Source organism: Hemiscyllium ocellatum, chromosome 32, assembly GCF_020745735.1.
Source record: "Hemiscyllium ocellatum isolate sHemOce1 chromosome 32, sHemOce1.pat.X.cur, whole genome shotgun sequence".
Taxonomy (NCBI): domain Eukaryota; kingdom Metazoa; phylum Chordata; class Chondrichthyes; order Orectolobiformes; family Hemiscylliidae; genus Hemiscyllium; species Hemiscyllium ocellatum.
Window position 1 is genome coordinate 20,888,334 of NC_083432.1, and position 21,942 is coordinate 20,910,275.

The window sequence follows — 21,942 nt, forward strand, 5'->3', positions numbered from 1 at the left end:
TCCTTCCAACCAGCGCACACTGCATCACTTCCAATTTCAGATATATCCTACAGGGAGCTGGAGGTGCTGAATCCATCATCAGTTCCTGCAGACTCATACATTTTCCTGGGATTCCCTTTTCCATCATTTTTGCCAGTCACTTTTCAGTCTTTCCTACTTCAAAACATGATACACACAATATTTTCCAACTGGCCCACTTCCATTGCAACGATGTACTCAGAGGAATTTAGTCAGTGTCACTAAAAAATATGGTGAATTAGAAAGTTCACCAACTGTGGGACCCTAAATAAAAACAGGAAGTGCTGGAGAAACTCAACAGGCTTAGCAACACGCCTGTGTTTCAAATAAAGAATAATAACAAAATGCTGGGAATCTCAGCTTCTTTGGAGGCAGGAATAGTACTAAAATGTTTTGAGTGGGAGAAGACACAGCTATGTGTTCAGAATGGGCAAGAGTGAGGACTGCAGCTGCTGGAACCCAGAGTTTAGATCAGAGTGTTGCTGGAAAAGCACAACAGGTCAGGCAGCATCCGAGGAGCAGGAAAATCGATGTTTCGGGCAAAAGCCCTTCGTCAGGAATGAAACGCTTTTGCCCGAAACGTCGATTTTCCTGCTCCTCGGATGCTGCCTGACCTGTTGTGCTATTCCAGCACCACTCTGATCTAAAATTTACGTGTTCAAAATGCATGTGCTTCATATTGTTGGTCATTGCCAGGGTACTCTCAGAAAAGAGAATTGTGGTCCACAATTGAGCATATTGCAATTGGAATATTCCAGTAGTTTAACTGATTAGTTGTTTGCAAAGTGAAGCAAATATCAAAGTCTCTCAAAGTCAATGTATTGTTAATTTAGTACTTTTCATTTGATAGCACCTGCTATGTTCTTTTTCAAAAAAATATTACTACACTATCACCCTTGCTGTAATATAATTTTGGTTTATTTCTGATGTGGCCACATGGCACGGGTAAGTATTATAAAGTCCCTTGCAACGTGACATTATGTATTTTACACCTTTCTGTCGCCACTTCCTGCAGTGTGATAGTTTCATGGCGCTCCCATTTTGTGCTGACTCATGTTGTATTATGTTAAGTAATTACGTACAAGTGCTTAGCACAATCTATCCAATTCCTTTATTATGTTAAGTGAAGTGGTAGTTAATTTAAAGTAATGGCTACACTTTAAGCAATTATAATTCTGTTTTGAACTGCTGTCAATTTGAAAATTACGTAATTGTCCATCGGTGCTGCTGTTACTTTTCAGTGATGTTAGAACTTTGCCTAGAAAGAGATTCTTGCTCCCACTCACTCTGCACTACTTCATTTCAGGGTACAATCTGACCAGGGAAATAGTTTTTATTTTACTAGCTGGTGAATTGCTCCAATTTCTTCAGGCCTCTTGAGAATTGATGTGAGATATTTTTATGTGAAAGTTGTGGTGTAAATGGATTTGATGTACTTATACTTGTGTGCTATATTTGTAGTATAATTTTAGGAATTCAACAGCTGACAGACTCTAAATAAAATTAGGAAGTGCTGGAGAAAGTCAGAGGGTTTAGCAGCATCTGTGGCCAGGAAAACAGTTAATGTTTCACTCTTCTCCAAATTGTCAGACTCCATCTTGGCAAACATATCATTTTGAATTTAGTACAGTTTACTAGTGTTTTTCCAGTGTTTTTATAGGTTAAGACTGCAGGACTGATTGGCTGGGAGGAAGAAGTGCAGGCAATTTTTGGTTCAGGTGCACCAAACTGTAAATATTTTTATTTAAATTGCATATAGTTTTGCATTAGAGTTTGGAACAGAAATACCAAGATTTTTTGATTTGAATTTAAATTCCACCAGCTGCCTTAGAGGAGCCACAAGGGGAGCAGGAAACGAGGCAGTGAGGATGGCAGATAGCACAGAATGGGGTAGCTGAATTTTTATTTAGGTTAGATGTTGTATTTTCAGGAAGCTCCATACATCGATTGTAAAATATACATTTTCTTCAATCTATTTCAGTGTTTTGCGCACAGATTTTATTAGAGCCAACTGAGTTTTAGCTCCAATACACTTTTCACATAAATTAGGATTTTAAAAATGGTGTAAGCATGCCTAACATTGTAACAACTAATTAAGCAAATAACAGTGTTAATGTGACATTAGTTCTTCAACATAGAGTAAAATTACCTCCGTTCTATTTTTGTCAATGTTCTGATTTAGATCAGAATGCAAAGTTTGTTCATACGATCATTCTGGTCAAATACAGTTCATTTCAGTTTAAGACTATTGTGAGTGAATGAAACCAGTGAATAGTGATCAAGGTCCGATAGTGAATAGGTCCGATCAAGGACAAAAGTGGGACACTGTGTATTGAGTTGGAAGAGATGGGAGAGGTCTTGAATGAGTACTTTTCTTCAGTATTTACAAATGAGAGGGACCGTATTGTTGAAGAGGAGAGTATGAAACCGACTGGTGTGCTAGAGGAGATACTTGTTAGGAAGGAAGATGTGTTGGGCATTTTGAAACACTTGAAGATAGACAAGTCCCCTGGGCCTGACAGGATATATCCTAGGATCATGTGGGAAGCAAGAGAGGAAATTGCAGAGCTGTTGGCAATGATCTTTTAGTCTTCACTGTCAACGGGGGTGGTACCAGGGGACTGGAGAGTGGCGAATGTTGTGCCCCTGTTCAAAAAAGGGAATAGGGATAACCCCGGAAGTATCTGGAAAGACACTGCTTGATTAGGGACAGCCAGCACGGATTTGTGAGGAGTAGGTCTTGCCTTACAAGTGTTATTGAATTCTTTGGGGAGGTGACCAAGCAAGTGGATGAGGTTAGAGCAGTGGATGTAGTGTACATGGATTTTAGTAAGGCATCTGATAAGGTTCCCCATGGTAGGCTTATGCAGAAAGTCAGGAGGCATGGGATAGTGGGAAATTTGGCCAGTTGGATAGAGAACTGGCTAACCGGTCGGAGTCAGAAAGTGGTGGTAGATGGTAAATCTTCAGCCTGGAGCACAGTTACAAGTGGAGTTCCACAGGGATCAGTTCTGGGTCCTCTGCTGTTTGTAACTTTTATTAATGACTTGGAAGAGGGAGTCGAAGGATGGGTCAGTAAATTTGCAGACGATACAAAGATTGATGGAGTTGTGGATAGTGAGGAGGGCTGTTGTCGGCTGCAAAGGGACTTAGCTATGATGCAGAGCTGGGCTGAGGAGTGGCAGATGGAGTTCAACCCTGCCAAGTGTGAAGTTGTCCATTTTGGAAGGACAAATAAGAATGCGGAATACAGGGTTAACGGTAGGGTTCTTAGTAAGGCGGAGGAGCAGAGGGATCTTGGGGTCTAAGTTCATAGCTCTTTGAAAGTTGCCACTCAGGTGGATAGAGCTTGTAAGAAGGTGTATTAGCGTTCATTAGCAGAGGGATTGAACTCAAAAGTCGTGAGGTGATGTTGCAGCTGTACAGGACCTTGGTAAGGCCACATTTGGAGTACTGTGTGCAGTTCTGGTCACCTCACTTTAGGAAAGATGTGGAAGCTTTGGAGAGGGTGCAGAGGAGATTTACCAGGATGTTTCTTGGAATGGAGAATAGGTCATATGAGGGTAGGTTGAGAGTGCTAGGCTTTTTCTCATTGGAACAGCGAAGGATGGGGGGTGACTTGATCGAGGTTTATAAGATGATCAGAGGAATAGATAGAGTAGACAGTCAGACACTTTTTCCCCAGGTACAACAGAGTGTTACAAGGGGACATAAATTTAAGGTGAAAGGTGGAAGGTATAGGGGGGATGTCAGGTGTAGGTTCTTTACCCAGAGAGTGGTGGGGGCATGGAATGCGCTGCCTATGGGAGTGGCAGAGTCAGAATCATTGGTGACCTTTAAGCGGCAATTGGATAGGTACATGGATAGGTGCTTAAGCTCGGACAAATGTTCGGCACAACATCGTGGGCCGAAGGGCCTGTTCTGTGCTGTATTGTTCTATGTTCTATGTTCCATGATATCCAGTGGTGACCTTTTGTAGTTGATTTGCAAGTATTCCAACCTTGCAGTCATAAGAGCAAGACTCTAAGCTTTTCAGTTACTTTTAAATCTTTCTGATAATGTTAAAACTTAATCAGCAACAATGCACAGTAATGTGATCAAATTTATATTTTTCTAGATTAGGATTGGGATAAATTTGTCCTGGTTGACAAGTTGCTTTATTTTGAATGGTTCCTCGGAATACTGGCTTGCTTTTTCCTTCAGATGTTTTCCTATGATTGTATTTCAATTTTGCTTGTATCACTGCAGTAGTTAGATGGTGAAACAGTACAATCATTTATCCTTTAACATTACATTACATTATGCAGAAAATGGCCCTTGCAATCTAATAATGGCCTGCTGTGCAAAGTATCACTTTGAATGCATAATATGTATGAATGCATAATCACATAAATAGAGATTTCCTCAAATTGGGTCCTGAAATGTATTCAGATTCATCAAGTTATAGGGTTAATTCAACATGTTCGACACTGCTCAGATATAACATTGTTGTTCTCCTCTTACATATAGCATGATCAACAACCTCATATTACATACAGATCTCCTGGGTTTGAGATTCCTGTGGGATGTACATCATCTGGTAAGGAATTTTTCTTAAACTATTTTCTGGTATACATTAATTGAGTTAGTGTCATATGAGAGGGGACGAGATATAAATTGACCGTTGTCATGTTTCACTCTGCTCCAGCTAGCATTGAGTTGTTACGTTGCACAGCCCAACTCTGATTAAGAAGATTTTTTCAATTAGAGCATTGGGTGCAATTTGATAAAGAAAACTTGCAGTCAAAGAAATAGGTTGGTGCTGGAGGACGTGTTGTATAAAATAATGTTTTGGAAGGAATTTATGTTCAAATCATGTTGAATGCCACCATTTGTATTGATATTTCTCAGTCTGTGAGTGTAGATAATGAGTTCTAGACTGTCTGGGGAGCAAATGTATTCAGTACAGCTCCTGACAGTCAAAGTAACTGCCTGACTAGTAATGTGGTTGCTTTTGTTGCTTTCATAAACATCTTGTTGACCAAGAAGAATGTCTTTTCTGTGCATATCCATGGCAATGTCTCCTTTACAAATGATCACTAGATAGACCATACATTCTTGGTGAGTTCCAGAAACAACTTTTCACTCTAAATTATGTTTGTTGCAGCTGTACAGTACATTGGTTAGGCCACTGTTGGAATATTGTGTGCAATTCTGGTCTCCTTCCTATCGGAAAGATGTTGTGAAACTTGAAAGGGTTCAGAAAAGATTTACAAGGATGTTGCCAGGGTTGGAGGATCTGAGCTACAGGGAGAGGTGGAACAGGCTGGGGCTATTTTCCCTGGAGCTTCGGAAGCTGAGGGGTGACCTTATAGAGGTTTACAAAGTTATGAGGGGCATGGATAGGATAAATAGGCAAAGTCTTTTCCCTGGGTCGGGGAATCCAGAACTAGAGGGCATAGGTTTAGGGTGAGAGGGGAAAGATATAAAAAAGACCTAAGGGGCAACATTTTCACACAGAGGGTGGTACTTGTATGGAATGAGCTGCCAGAGGAAGTAGTGGAGGCTGATACAATTGCAACATTTAAAAGGCATTTGGATGGGTATATGATTAGGAAGGGTTTGGAGGGATGTGGACCGGGCGCTGGCAGGTGCGAGTAGATTGGGTTGTGATATCTGGTCGGCATGGATGGGCTGGACCATGCTGTACATCTCTATGACTCTATGGCAGATACCAAAAGATACCCATAGTGGCATCAGGACAACAACACATAGTGAGCTACAGTGTGGATTAAAATTCCTTGCAGAGACCTTCAACATGAGAAGATGATCCAGAAAATGAAATTTGGAAGACAGATGTGTTTACCACTTTGAAAAGGATTGCCACTTTAAGAATACAGATCGTCAGCAGCTGAAACATGATAACCAACAGAGAGAGAGATACACCCACTGTGGAATTAGCAACAGGACAAGCTTAGAACTGCAAAGACAAACCTTCAACAGCATTAGCAAAGGATGCGTGGTGGGAATGAAGGAAAGGATCCAGGAGTAAAATTTGCTCTTCCAAAGGGAAAAGGGGTAAACTATGAATAAAATGCAAAGACCAGTCAGGAACGCCAGATAGTGATAAAAGAGTTCTCCCTCTCTCACAGTGTGTGTCACTTCCATCAAGATGAGGCTCCATGAGGTGTGGCTGTAAAAAAAAATCAATGAAAGGCCAGAAAATACATTTATATATGCTCTGTGGAATTGAGAAAACCTCTAAATATATTTAAGCATGCAAAGATCACATTTAAATAAAACTCGTGAAAGATTCTAGTAGAAGAAGAAAAGTTAAGAGAGGTTAAAGATTTAAAATGACTAAGTTACAATAATTAAACTGTATAACATTTATTTTTAGAAAGTTGCGTAGGAGAAAGCGTTTAAGTGTTTTAGACCATGCAGGCTAAGAAAATATTCTTTTTGTACAGGAAGAAATGGGAAAAATAAAAACCATGAAAATCCTGGAAAAGATAGGTAGTCACCATTTTGATCAATAAAAATGAGGAAAATCCCTAAAAAAAATGGTGAGGATACTGTATTACAAATTAACTGTGTTTAATAGTTTAAAGTAAGTCATGACAAAACTTTTGGTTACAGAATTTAAAACTTAGTTAAAGAATTTAATAAAGAATCACTGCTAAGCAGAATTTAAAAAGGCCAGCAACTAAAACATCACAGCAAGTTCTACAGTAATTGAACTTAAAACAGTATTGATGAATATAAGAATATACAATTAGCAAAGGTTATAAGCAGTATTGAGGTGATTTATTGCCTATCCCTAGTTGCACTTGAGAAGGTGGTGGTAAGCTGCTTTCTTGCACCATTGCAGTCCATCTGCTATGGGTTAACCCACAATTCCCTTAGGGAGTGAATTCTAAGATTTTGACCCAGTGATTGTGAAGAGCAGAAATATATTTCCATGTCAGGATGGTGAGTGGCTTGGAGGAGAACTTGAAAGTGATGGTGTTCCCATATATCTGCTGCCCTTGTCCTTCTAGATAGAAGTGGTCATGGGTTTGGAAGGTGCTGTCTGAGAATTCTTGGTGAAGTTCTGCACAACATCTTGCTGCGACTCCGCATCAGTGGTGGAGGGAGAGGATGCTTGTGAATGCAGTGTCATGCACAAAGTGAGCTGCTTTGTCATGGTTGGTGAAAAGCATCTTGACTGTTTTTGGGGCTGCACTTATCCAGACAAGTGGAAAATATCCCATCACACTCCTGACTTGTGCCTGTCGATGGTGGACAGGCTTTGGGGAGTCAAGGAGTGAGTTACTCGCCACAGTATTACTAGCCTTTGACCTGCTCTTGTAGTCACTGTGTTTATGTGGTGAGTCCAGTTGAGCTTCTTTTTTTTAGACTTACAGTGTGGAAACAGGCCCTTTCGGCCCAACAAGTCCACACCGACCCGCCGAAGCGCAACCCACCCATACCCCTACATTTACCCCTTACCTAACACTATGGGCAATTTAGCATGGCCAATTCACCTGATCTGCACATCTTTGGACTGTGGGAGGAAACTGGAGCACCCGGAGGAAACCCACGCAGACACGGGGAGAACGTGCAAACTCCACACAGTCAGTCGCCTGAGTCGGGAATTGAACCCGGGTCTACAGGCGCTGTGAGGCAGCAGTGCTAACCACTGTGCCACCGTGCCGCCCACATCTGGTCAATGACATCCTGTTGACTTAAAGTTTGATACAGGACCAAGTGTTGCTCTCGTGTCAGAACCTTGGCTGAAGAAATAGAAACTACAGCCTACAAAAATGAGACTACCAAACACAATACCGGTCAAGAAAATGGTACAAGTCACATTGCAACGTGAGATTTGAAGATTTTTATGTTGTTTGTACTCAAAAACTTTTGAGCTCGACATCAAATTATCAGAAGAACTGGAGAACATGGACAACCTTACCCAGAGAACTGGTTCAGAAACAATGTTTTTGTTATTTATTTATTCACTCGTGGGAGGTGGGCATCACTGGCTGGATCAGCATTAATTGCCCAACACTGGTTTCCCTTGAGAAGATGGTGGTGAGCTGTGGTTCATGTGCTTGTAGGTAGACCCACAATGCCCTTAGGGGAACAATTCTAGGAATTTCACCCAACAACAGTATAGAACATAGAACATTACAGTGAAAAACAGGCCCTTCGGCCCTCGATGTTGCGCCGACCTGTGATCTAATCTAAGCTCACCCCCCTCCACTATCCCACCATCATCCATATGCTTATCCAAGGATTGTATAAACCTCCCTAATGTGGCTGAGTTAACTACATTGGCAGGCAGGGCATTCCATGCCTTTACCACTCTCTGCATAAAGAACCTGCCTCTGACATATGTCTTAAATCTATCACCCCTCAATTTGTAGTTATGCCCCGTGGAGGGGTGATATATTTCCATGTCTGGGTGGTGAGTAGCTTGGAGGAGAACTTGTGGCTGTGGTGTTCCCATGGATGTGCTGCCCTTGTGCATCTAGAACATAGAATGGAACATAGAAAAGTACAGCACAGAACAAGCCGTTCAGCTCATGATGTTGTGGCGAAGATTATTTCTAATCTGAAACAAAATAACCTAGCCTATGCACCCCTCAATTCACTGCTGTCCGTGTACATGTCCAGCGGTTGCTTAGATGTCCCTAATGTCTCTGCTTCCACCACTATCGCTGGCAATGCATTCCATGAAATCACAACTCTCTGCGTAAAGAGCCTACCTCTAACATCTCCTCAAAAGCTTCCTCCTAATATCTTAAAATGACGACCCCTCATGCCAGTCAATCCTGCCCTGGGGAAAAGTCTCTGGCTATTAACTCTATCCAAGCCCCTCATTACCTTGTATACCTCAATCAGATCACCTCTCTTCCTCCTCCTCTCCAGAGAGAAAAGTCCGAGTTTAGTCAGCATCTCTTCATAAGACAAGCCCTCTAGTCCAGGCAGCATCCTCGTAAACCTCTTTGCACCCTCTCCAAAGAAGGCTTCCAGGTGGAAGTGTTCATGGAGTCACTGGTGGAAATCTCCATTGGGCTTCCTAGACTCATAGCAGTCCAAACAGAAGAAAAAATCCACTGAGATTACTCCGAATTAATATAGAGCTGTTTAATATTGTTAACATGGGGGACATTAGAGACTTCATAGGGCTGATGGAAATGTACACTTCTCTGTGTTCTAAAACAGTCAGTGCCTGTAAAAGAAATAGCCTCAAATGTGCAGTGATCTCTTAGTAACAACGTAGGGAGTCTAAACAATCTATTTCACCACTCAAGCCATCACAGAGGGCAACTGAAGATATCCAGCTTGATCAGTAACTGAGGGAAATAAGCTTTAATAAATGTCATGAGATTCCATGCCCACAGATTCAGGATACTCTCAAGAGCATTTAGAATATTGTGAAACAGAGACTACTTCTTCCAATTACATGTTGCCCAGTCAAAAATCTAATCTGCTACAAAGCATAAAATGCTTGTTTCATGGAGCAGCCATCTCCCTTGATGGACATTTGTGAGTTTAAGGGTCCCCCTGATGATGTAATGGGTCAACTACCTCAGTTCCCAGGGAAGAGTTCAACCTTGGGTGACTGCCTCTGTGGAGTTTGCACGGTCTCCCTGTGTCTGCGTGGGTCTTCTCAGACTGCTCTGGTTTCATAGAATGCCTACAATGTGGAAACAGGCCATTGGGTCCAGCAATTCCAAACCAATCGCCCCCAAAGAGTAACCCATCCAGACCCCATTCTCCTACTACTCTACATTTACCCCTGACTTATGCTCCTAACCTACACATCCCTGAACACCACAGGCACTTCAGTGTGCCCAATTCACCCAAACTGCACATTTTTGGACTGTGGGACGAAACCAGAGCACCTGGAGGAAACCCATGCAGACATGGGGAGAATATGCAAACTCCACACAGACAGTCGCCTGAGGCTGGAATCGAACCCGGGTCCTTGTGAGGCAGCAGTGCCAACCATTACATTATCCAATGTCATGGTACTGAGCCACCATGTGGCCCGACAGTTCTCCCACTGTCCGCAGATGTGCAGGTTATGTGGATTGGCTGTGCTAGTGTTCAGGGATGATTAGGTTAGGAGTATTAACCAGAGGAAATGTAGGGTGACATGGATAGGGTTAGGGAATGGTTTGGAGGGTCGGTATGGGCTTGTTGGACTGAATGGCCTATTTCGACACTGTGGCGAGTCTATGAAGAGATTCTGTGCAAAGGAAATTTAGAAGATTGAGAATCCTCCAGATCAGCAAATGAATCAGCACCAAAGTCCACAAGGAATTATATCCTCTGCAGAGGATATCTCAGAGACAAAGATCCTCCGGAACTGATCAGAACCAAGCTCAACAGTCCTCAAGGTGAGGACGTACTGATTTTCCAAGTCTGAACAGTCTTCAATATTCTGAGGTTGGAGGCTGGGGATTGAGTTGGATAGTAGTAAATGTTATGTGTACTTGCGTTCAATAGGTTAACTATGGGAGAAATAGCTAGAGGAGACATTGTATAACGTAATGGTTCTGAGTGAGTGAATGTTCCTGCTACACTGAGCACCACCTACACAGTTTGTCCATGGAGACAGTAAGTTATACACTAGCCTTAGGGGGACAGCTGTATTTGTATGCCTCCCCAGAGTCTGAATAATTGTGCCTAAAGAGTTGTTCTTATTACTGTCATGCTGATGAGAAGCAATGCCTCTTCCGGTGGGAATTTTCTGATGGTGTATCCGTGACTTGCATGGACCAAAGCGGGGGGTTGGACCTTCTCGATCCTAGGTTGCTGTGAACCAATCTGTCAGCTCTCAAGTCATACAGTCATAGAGATGTACAGTATGGAAACAGACCCTTAGGTCCAACCTGTCCATGCCAACCAGATATCCCAACCCAATCTACTCCCACCTGCCAGCACCCGGTCCACATCCTTCTAAACCATTCCTATTCATATACCCATCCAAATGCTTCTTAAATGTTGCAATTGTACCAGCCTCCACCACTTCCTCTGGCAGCTCATTCCATACATATACCACCCTCTGTGTGAAAAGGTTGCCCCTTAGATCTCTTTTATATCTTTCCCCTCTCACCCTAAACCTATGCCGTCTAGTTCTGGACTCCCCGACCCCAGGGAAAAGACTTTGCCTGTTTATCCTATCCATGCCCCTAGAACCTTGCCATTAAGTTTATAAGTCCTGCTAAGATTTGCTTTCCCAAAATGTAGCACCTCATTTATCTGAATTAAACTCCATCTGCTACTTCTCATCCCCATTGGCCCATTTGGTCAAGATCCTGTTGTAATCTGAGGTAACCCTCTTTGCTGTCCACTACACCTCCAATTTTGGTGTCATCTGCAAACTTACTAACTGTACCTCTTATGATCACATCTAAATCTTTTATGTAAATGATGAAAAGTAGTGGACCCAGCACCGATCCTTGTGGAACTTCACTGGTCACAGGCCTCCAGTCTGAAAAACAACCCTCCACCACCATCCTCTGTCTTCTACCTTTGAGTCAGTTCTGTATCCAAGTGGCTAGTTCGTCCTGTATTCCGTGAGATCTAACCTTGCAAATGAGTCTCCTATGGGGAACCTGTCGAACGCCTCACTGAAGTGCATATAGATCACATCTACCACTTTGTCCTCATCAATCCTCTTTGTTACTTCTTCAAAAAACTCAACCACGTTTGAGATACATGATTTCCCACGCACAAAGCCATGTTGACTATCCCTAATCAGTCCGTGCCTTTCCAAATACATGTAGATCCTGTCCCTCAGGTTTCCCTCCAACAATTTGCCCACCACCGAGGTCAGGTTCACCGGTCTATAGTTCCCTGGCCTGTCCTCACCACCCTTCTTAAACAGTTGCACCACGTTAGCCAACCTCCAGTCTTCCGGCACCTCACCTGTGACTATCGATGATACAAATATCTCAGCAAGAGGCCCAACAATCACTTCTCTAACTTCCTACAGAGTTCTAGGGTACACCTGATGAGGACCTGGGGATTTATCCACCTTTAATCGTTTCAAGACATCCAGCACTACCTCTTCTGTAATCTGGACATTTTTCAAGGTGTCACTATCTATTTAACTACAGTCTATATCTTCCAGAAAATCCACAACACAGCAGTGGCAATTAATTTCCAATTACTCATTAGGTTAGATCTTTGTGTTGATTCTAAAATGGGCCAGGAGACATGTTTTTCTTACTTCCGTTCAATCAAAACAAAATATTGAATTGCTGTCATCCTTTTTATACAATTTCACAAATTATGTTTATGTTTACCTCAACAAACCTATTTTGGTCATGGAAAATACTTCCCATTTTATCCAAATCTTTTGAACTATTGTTGCTAAATGTGAGTAATTTAATCCTTTGGAGACTCTCGTGTTCCTCAACATTAAAATTTTCAGATGTGAAACATTCTTCAAACAGACAAGGAAGTGATGGATGAAAGGAGAAAATTCTGTGCAGAAAGAACACTTTTGAAAAAAAATTAATTAAATGCTGCACTAAATCATTGGTCCAATACATACAAAGCATTATGATTAAGTGCAGTCAGTACTTTGCCTGTCACCAAGACTGCTGTGCTTGCTAATTCTTTTGCTTTCTACTGTCTGTACAAAGAACCCATCCATTTCTGAAATATTATGTCTATATTACACAGAGCGACCATATTTTTACATATTCTTTCACTGTGTGTCTTCTTAGGGTGCTTTACTGATGCCAACATGCAACAGAACTCTCCTCCAGAAGTTCCAAGGACACGAACCAAACGACAGGTGATTGTAAAGTCTTCACAATCAATTAATGAGGAGATGGTGGTGGATTCACCTGTTGTGACAACTGAAAACAGAAATCAGCAGAGGTTTAGTTGAGAAGAGAGTTGAATTCAGAAACAAGTTTTAATTTCTCTCCTGGCAAGCATTTTGCATTCAAACCAGCCACCACAACAAGCAGCGTTTTTTTCCAGTTTGTGAAATCTTCTAAACCAGGAGAAGTTTGGATTAGAAATCTTTAGGTGGTTAGAATTGAATAAGTACACCCCATCAGAATTATGAAAAGTTCATACTGTCAGACTCTGAGAGGAATTGTAAAATTGTCAGTACAGTTCAAGGAAGAGAATCTGGATTGTGCCAATTGATTAGAAACTTCGGGTTGAGATCAGGGTATACTTTTGCTGGGCCTGAATCTTTGTAATGGATAGTGTTGAGAAAATTGTGGAATCTTTGTTTTAATGTTTGTGTTAAGATCTTTCTAACTGATTACAGCTTTGTTTGTGTACACTCACTCTATTGTTAAAGAACATCTACAGTCATGTGAATGTGATTCAGTAAGTAACCACCTGGAGGACATATAAAACCAGATTGTTTTTCGTGGATCTATCTCATCTAGTAATACCATCGACTGGGATTATCGCACTAATGGTTAACTACTAGAGCAATTCCCCAAAACTCTGAGCATCAAATTTGGAATTGTAACCAAATGCCTATCCAGATACCACCCTAATTTTTGACTGAGTTTCATGAAAGGGGAATTATGTTTAAATTTATTATTTTTATGAAATTCTACAGGAATTAGTTCTGAGGCCTCAATTGTTTACAGTCTATTTGTGAGGAAAAAGAAGGTGGCCAGTCTGCAACGGTCTATGGATAGGTTACGTGATTCAGCAGATGGAATGTACAATGTGGGAAATTCTGAATGTATCTGTCTTGACAGATAGAATAGAACAGTAATATATTTAAATAGAGGGAGTTTACAGAACAAAAGGAATCTGGATGTCTTGCTGTGTGAATCTCTCAAAGTTGGTTTGCAGATGCAGCAAGTGATTCGCAAGGCAAGTTGAATTTTTAAGTTCATTTCCAGGGGAATGGAGTATAAAAGTAGGGAAATTTTACTGATCTGTACTTGATGAGATCACACTACTGTGCACAGTTTTGGTCTCCTTATTTCAAAACTGAAAAATAGCTCAGTGAAGGTTCTCTTGATTCAGTCCTCAGTTGAGAAGTCATGGTGGAGGATTGTGTCCAGTTCGAGTTGCCCAGTTATAGGAAGAATATTATTAATCTGGAGAGGGTTCAGAAGAGACTTACCATGATGTTGCCAGGTATGAAAGATTTGAGTTATAAAAAAAGGCTGGATAGGCTGGGACTTTTACTGGTGCGTAGGAGGTTGAGCGGTGACCTTATAGAGGTTCATAAAGTCATGAGGGGTATAGATAAGGCTAATGGTGTGTGTCTTATCCCTAGGGTGGGGAATTTCAACACCAGGGAGCATGTTTTTAAGATGAAGTTTTTTAAAAAGACACGAGAGGCAAATGTTATACACAGAGGGTGGTTCATGTGTAGAATGAACTTCCAGAGGAAGTGATGGATGTGGGCACAGTTACAACATTTAAAAGACACATATATTAGTACATGAATAGGGGTCTGGAGGGATAAGAGCCAGGAGTAGGCAGGTGGGACTAGTCTAGTTTGGGATTATGTTCAACATGGACTGGTTGGGCCAAAGAGTCTGTTTCTTGCTGTATGAATCTATGACTTATTCCTGGATGAGCAAGGGGTTTGTACAGATGTTCTGATAGTGTTATTGGATTGGGAAATACAAAGGCCGAGGCTAATGCTGTCGGGATAAAGGTTCAAATGTGGTGGAACTTAAATTCATGTAATACCTGTGATTTATAAAGTTCGCCTCAGATGGGGTGCCATTAAACTATCAAGAATTATCACACAACTCACATGGCCCCTATACCTAAGCCTCCATGTGACTCCAGACGCAATGAGGTTGACTCTTAAGTGTCCTCTGCAATGACCAAACAAGCCACTCAGTTCGAAGGCAATTAGCAATGGCCAACATATGCCAGCCTTGCCTGAGATGCCCACATCCCATGGTAGAAAGGAGGAAAAACGGGTGAACAGTTTGGGCTTTAACGCTTGGATTTTTGGGGTAGCTGAACTGGATGCTGAGAGAATGTTTGTCCTTAACGGAGAGGCAAGGAGAAGGGACACAACTTTAGAATTCAAGATCTAATTTTTAAGACCGAGTAAGATTTTTTTCTGAATTGTTAATCTGTGGAATTCTCTTCCCCAGAAAACATGGATTTATTGAGGCTCAGTTAGATTATAAGAAGTCAGGTGTGGCGGAAGCTGCAGGAACAGGGTGGTGAGGGTGAGCAGGGTATCTCGAGCAGTTGTCCAGGACCTCCCAACAGCAGGTGGCATCATGAGTTGGTCGCAGGGAATGGGCATCCAGCTGGGCTTTCGGAGCAATTAAATGGACTCTTTCTGGAAGAAAGTGTGTCTTTGGGGGAATGAGGACTCTTGGAGAAAAGGATCAGCTGGACAAGGGATTTCCTCAAGCAGATATAACCCATAAAAGGATCATGTCTTCCTTGTTTCCAAGGACATTTTCTCACCACTCCCCCACCCAACCTTTGAAAGACATTCACGCTGTCTCTCAATCTTACTGAGTTCCCAGTGGAACCTTACCTGCAGGAACCTAATCCCTTTCATAGAGATGGTTTTCTCGCGAGTTCACTCTCCAGTTTTGTATTTTAATCAGTTGTAGCACTCCTTGTACTTAAATCAGAATATTGTAACTGATGAAATGCAGTGAGTGTTCACACACTCCATAGCTGCCCAAGTGAACTGGGCTCATCTTACCTCGCGATGTCAGTCTTCAACTTGTTAGAAGATTTCTGCCTCTGCAGGTTATTATTGATGAATTCCTTTGGTTTTCTTGACCTTCTTATGAAGTAATAGACAGGCTTTAATATTTCAAATATCTTTTGATCTCTTCCATTTGTAGGTACACCGAGGCCCTCATACTGTTCTGAGAGAAACCAAATACATTGAGCTGATGTTGGTCAATGACTACACCCTGGTACGTTAACCATGTTTAATTTTAAATTGGTTTGTCAAATACTGTTGCAGTTTTCATAACATTTGCAAACTGACTTTAGATGATAATTGCCCTAATTGAGGTTTAAATCGATCCCTCTTCATATTGGAGCTAAATTAGGAATTTTCTTTTGTTGAGAAAGTGGCTGTTTGAAAACCAAAATGACATGGAAAGTGCAACAGATAACAATAGCAGATAGTCCTTGATGGAATCATTTGACCCTTTGATAAGGTGCCACACGGGAGGCTGCTGAGCAAGGTGAGGGCCCATGGTGTTCAAGGTGAGCTACTGGTATGGATTGAGGATTGGCTGTCTGCCAGAAGGCAGAGAGTTGGGATAAAAGGTTCTTTTTCAGAACGGCAGCCAGTGACAAACAGTGTCCCGCAGGGTTCAGTGTTGGGGCCACAGCTGTTCACATTATATATTAATGATCTGGATGAAGGGACTGGGGGCATTCGAGCGAAGTTTGCCGATGATACGAAGTTAGGTGGACAGGCAGGTAGTACTGAGGAAGTGGGGAGGCTGCAGAAGGATCTAGACAGTTTGGGAGAGTGGTCCAGGAAATGAATTCCAGATGGAATTCAACGTGAGCAAATGCGAGGTCTTGCACTTGGAAAAAAGAATAAAAGCATAGACTACTTTCTAAACGGTGAGAAAATTCGTAAAGCAAAAGTACAAAGGGATCTGGGAGTGCTAGTCGAGGATTCTCTAAAGGTAAACATGCAGGTTGAGTCCGTGATTAAGAAAGCGAATGCAATGTTGTCATTTATCTCAAGAAGGTTGGAATATAAAAGCACCGTTGTGCTACTGAGACTTTATAAAGCTCTGGTTAGGCCCCATTTGGAGTACTGTGTCCAGTTTTGGTCCCCACACCTCAGGAAGGACATGCTGGCACTGGAACGTGTCCAGCGGAGATTTACACGGATGATCCCTGGAATGGTTGGTCTAACATACAAGGAACGGCTGAGGATCCTGGGATTGTATTCATTGGAGTTTAGAAGATTAAGGGGAGACTTAATAGAAACTTACAAGATAATACATGGCTTGGAAAGGGTGGACGCTAGGAAATTGTTTCCTTTAGGCAAGAAGACTAGGACCCCTCGGACATAGCCTTAGAATTAGAGGGGGTCAATTCAGAACAGAAATGCGGAGACATTTCTTCAGCCAGAGAGTGGTGGGCCTGTGGAGTTCATTGCCGCAGAGTGCAGTGGAGGCCGGGACGCTAAATGTCTTCAAGACAGAGATTGATAGACTCTTGATGTCACGAGGAATTAAGGGCTACCGGGAGAATGCTGGTAAGTGGAGTTGAAATGCCCATCAGCCATGATTGAATGGTGGAGTGGACTCGATGGGTCGAATGTCCTTACTTCCACTCCTATGTCTTGTGGTCTTATGGACCCATTACTGCAAAAGTAGCAATAACCAACCAATGTGTAAATTAAACAAAGGAATGTCACATAAATTCTTTTAGATTCCAGTCACTATTATTAACAAAGGCTATTTCCCAACCCCCTAGTGTGTTGGCCAAGCCTGTTTTGCTATTCTTTGCTAATCCCATTGTTTTATAAGTTCATACAGGTCTTGAAATCTGATTGTTTAGAAATAAATCCACACTTCAAAATATAATAATTTTAGAATGTTATAAATAACCGATGTTAGAATTAAGCTAATAGCTTCAACTTGAAGAAGCACATGGGGACAGAATTTTATTGCGGACAATGAAAAGTGTCCCTCACCAAGTTTCTGCTCAAACTGATTTTAATATCGGTAAATACGAAATCTGTCATGAAACAACAAAATCAGTCAGAATTTCTGCTCGGAATCTAAAAAGGCTTATAACATAATATTCCTTATGTATTTAAGAATGGAAAACTTGGTATTGGTAAAGTTTGACATCAGATGAATTGGTTAAATATTTAAATTACAGTGTTTGTCAGAGAGAACGTTTTCTCTATTAAATAAGGCATCTGAAACGCTGACTTTTCTTTTAATGCTGAGCATTTATCTCTGTCAGAAATCAAGGGTCTTAATGTTTAAAAAAAAGAAATTGATAATAAAATAATACCCACATCTTGTATCGTGATTTATTCTGCCTGTTTTGCTTGTGTTTCACATGCACTGAAATTCAGTCTTTGTCCTCAACAGTTCACAAAGCGACACTACTCTGCTTCACTTACCAGCAATTTTGCCAAATCAGTTGTGAATCTTGCCGATGCTGTAAGTAACCTCTGTAAGAATCACTGTCCTTCTGTCTAATCAATGTTTAAAAAGGGCAACAGTGTTGCTCTGTTGTTCACTCTAGAGTCAGGGTTTCTAACTATCGGATCGTGAACGAGACAGTTTATGAGCCCTTTTTGTCAATTTACCCCTTTGCCTGGTGATGTGGAGCCATCAAATTTTAAACTCCCGGGTTTTAGTCAGTTTCTATTAGCACCAATTCAAATTAACTCAATCTGTGATCTCATGCAGTGATCTGTTTGCGTTCATTTTGATAAAATGCAGCACATCTTTTTAATTTGGCAAGAAGGAATACCGTGTCGATTTGTACTCTGTGTGTCAGTCCTTCAGAAGTATTAGATGATATTCCCTTTTCTCTGGTCAACAGAGATCATTTGATTAGTCACTCAATGTGTAGCTGATTCGGAATCCAAATGTGGTAAATTGCATATCTAACTATGTAAAAAGAATTAATAATGGACACTGTCTTTCAGCAAATAATCTCATGCTCACATGGTGTAGGTGTATACTTGATAAAATAATAAGATGAGAAATACTTTATCTCTGGTTTCTGAATGTTTACATGCTTATGCTATATGCAAAATAATTTACCTGGGTCCCATCTTCAAAGATTGGTAAACAGTGTTGACCAGCACCAAAACAATAATAACATCAGAATATTGTTCCTTATTATCCCAGAGTTGTGCAGAGGAGAAAGTCACCAGATTCTTGCACCTGATCTCAGGCCTCTTTGTGCAAAGCATTACATATGTGTCGTGTGTATAAGTAACATGTAGGGTAAAATCAAGCTTAGACTGACTATATTTCAGTATAGAGTGTCTTCTTTGACATGATGCTTATGAGCATCCAAATTAAGAAGCCATTCAATCCCTTGAACCTGCTCTGCCATTCTGGTTTTACCTTATTGTATACTCAAATATGAATTCCTGCCTATCACTGATAATCATTCCCTATCCCTTAGTTAGCGAAACCTATATATTCTGCCTGAAAGATATTCACGGATTCTCCTTCCACCATCTTTTCAAGATGAGAGTTCCAAAGACTTGAGGGGGAAAAAAAAATCGCCTCACCTTGGTTTCCCTGATTTTTAAACAGTTGGCCCATAAGAAGAAACATTTACATTTATTCTTGTCAAAATCCTCTAAGTTTTATATGTTTCAATCAGACCACCTCTTACTCTCCTGAACTCCATGGCATTTAAGCCCCTAATGCGTCCAGCCTTTCTTTATAAGTTACTCTCTCCTTCCAGGTATTAGTTTGATAAACCTTCCCTGAGTTGTATTCAGTGTATTTATATCCATTGATTAAATAAGGCAACCAACACTGTGTGCAGTGCTCCAGATGCATTATCATCAATGTTCTGTATAACTGACACTCTGTCTCTCTCTTTTTGTTTTAAATACCCCTCACAATAAATTATAACGTTCTATTAACTTTCTTAATTACTTACTATATCTGCATACTGATCTTTTGTGATTTCTGCACAGAGCTCTCAGATTCCTCTGCAACTCTGCACTCAATGATCGCTTCCTATTTAGCCATTTTTAGTGTTCTTCCTGCTGAAACAGGGAATTTGTGATGGACAAAATTGACTTGCATTGTTCACTGCATGACCTGTCCTACCTGCCAATCTCCCTTCCCACCTATCCACTCCACCCTCCCCTCTGACCTATCATCTCCATCCCCACCCCCATACACCTATTATACTCTTTGCTACCTTCCCCCACCCTCGTCTCTGACCTATCACCTGTATCCCTACCCCCATTCACCTATTGTACTCTTTGCTGCCTTCTCCGCCCCCCGCCCCCCTCTCATTTATCTCTCCACCCTGGAGGCTTCCTGCCACTATTCCTGGTGAAAGGCTTTTGCCTGAAATGTTGACTTTCCTGCTTTCGGGTGCTGCCTGACTTGCTGTGTTTCCAGCACCACTCTGATCTAAACTCTGGTTTCCAGCATCTGCAGTCCTCACTTTTGCCTTGCATTGTACTCTGTTTGCCCCATCTTTGCTCACTCACTCACCCTGCACATAAAATAAGTTCTGGACCATGAGGCTGCTGTCAGATTAGACACAAGGTGATTTAACCTGAGGGTCATCATGCCTTAGGCAAGCAGAAAGATTGAGAAAGAGATATTTTCATGCTAACCTCAGGCAGTACCCTGCATTCAATCCAGCTGTCCAGCCAACTAAGCCAACTGATCCCCATATCCTTTGTGCAGGACCGTTGTGTCCTTTTCACAACTTAATTTGTGTTTCACCAAGTTTCATAACCTCACTTTCCATCCCCTCATCTAAATCATTAGTAAAACTTGTAAACAGTTGAGGTCCCTGCATCGATCTCGATGGCACAACACTTGTTACATGCTAGGTGAAAGTGAGGACTGCAGATGCTGGAGATTAGAGATGGAATGTGGTGCTGGAAAAGCGCAGCAGGTCAGACAGCATCCGAGGAGCAGGAGAATCGACATTTCAAGCAAAATGATGAAGGATTTGTGCCTGAAGCGTCGATTCTTCTGCTCCTCGGATGCCGCCTGACCTGCTGTGCTTTTCCAGCACCACACTCTCTACTTGTTACATGCTGCCAACCTGAAAAAGACACATTGATACCTACTTCCTGTTAGCAAGCCAATCTTCTATCTATGCCATCCCTACACCATGAGCTTTCACAATAACCTTTGATGTGGTACCTTATCAAATGTCTTCTGGAAATCTAAGCACAGTACATCTCAATGTGTATTATCGCTTCACATAAAGCCAGTTGGTCAAGTATGATTTTGTTTTAACAAAAACATGTTGACTCTAGCTGATTACCTTGACGCTACTTAAATGCCTGCTATGACCTCTTTACTAAATAGCTTCTAACATTTTTCCAAATATTAGGCTAACTGGCCTGTAGATGTTTGCTTCCTGCCCTTGCCCTTTTGGCAAAGAAGAGTTGTATTTGCCATCTTCCAAACCACTGGGATCAACTCGGAATCAGCTCTTTCACTAACCATTTCTCCTCAGGCTATTAAATGAAATCCATCAGAACCCAGACATTTGTCAATCTGCAGCACTAACAATTTACTCAGTGCCACCTCTCTGCTGATCCTCCTGAGTTCCTACATCCCTTCTAATTCCTGATTTATTGTTGCTCCTGGAATGTTACTTGCGTCCTCTATAGTGAAATCTGAGGCAAAATACCCAACTCACCTGCCGTTTCCTTATTTTTAATTCTTTAAGTTAAGATTTTAAAGGACAGTCAGTCTATATGGCATTAAATTCTGTCTTGTCTCCAGAGAGGATCAGACAAACTTCTGAAAGTAATGCTGTGATAGATACCCACTATACGAGATCACAGTGTAAGCAGAAGTACATACTGAAGTTTCCTTTTTAGTGAGTTGGTCAGTCTAGGCACTCTGCCCAGTAAAAGTGCCGAAACAAAGGAAGGTGCTAAGGCTGTTTTGTTTAAAATAGGTCATGGAATGTGGGTGATACTGGTGAAGCAGATTTCTGTACCTCCTTATCGGAGTCATTACAAAAAGTCGCATCAGGTGATGAAAGGTGTGTGACTGAGTAAAGTTAGAACAATGGGCAAGATGGCTAAAATTTACAAATTGTTATGGACAAGACCAGTGTGGTAAATAAATTCCTTTCTTTTCACTCCTGGCATCGATATGACAAAGTGTTGTTTTTTTTTCTTTACATGTGCTTCTATCAATCCAGTTTGTGTTTAATCCGATGTGAAGTTCTGAAGGACAAAGCCAAACAGATAGCTTAAAAATGCACGAGTTTGTTCTATTCTAAACT

General features: G+C 41.5%; 1 protein-coding gene across 1 annotated transcript in view; it reads left to right on the top strand.

Moving 5' to 3' along the window:
- adam11 (ADAM metallopeptidase domain 11) overlaps nucleotides 1-21,942 on the top strand; it is a 156,007-nt gene that overhangs the window by 69,280 nt on the left and 64,785 nt on the right. Inside the window, exons 7-10 of the mRNA XM_060848589.1 lie at nucleotides 4,528-4,597; nucleotides 12,729-12,799; nucleotides 15,825-15,899; nucleotides 18,063-18,134. Of these exons, the coding sequence (XP_060704572.1) occupies nucleotides 4,528-4,597; nucleotides 12,729-12,799; nucleotides 15,825-15,899; nucleotides 18,063-18,134 (288 nt within the window). The remainder of the gene's footprint in view (nucleotides 1-4,527; nucleotides 4,598-12,728; nucleotides 12,800-15,824; nucleotides 15,900-18,062; nucleotides 18,135-21,942) is intronic.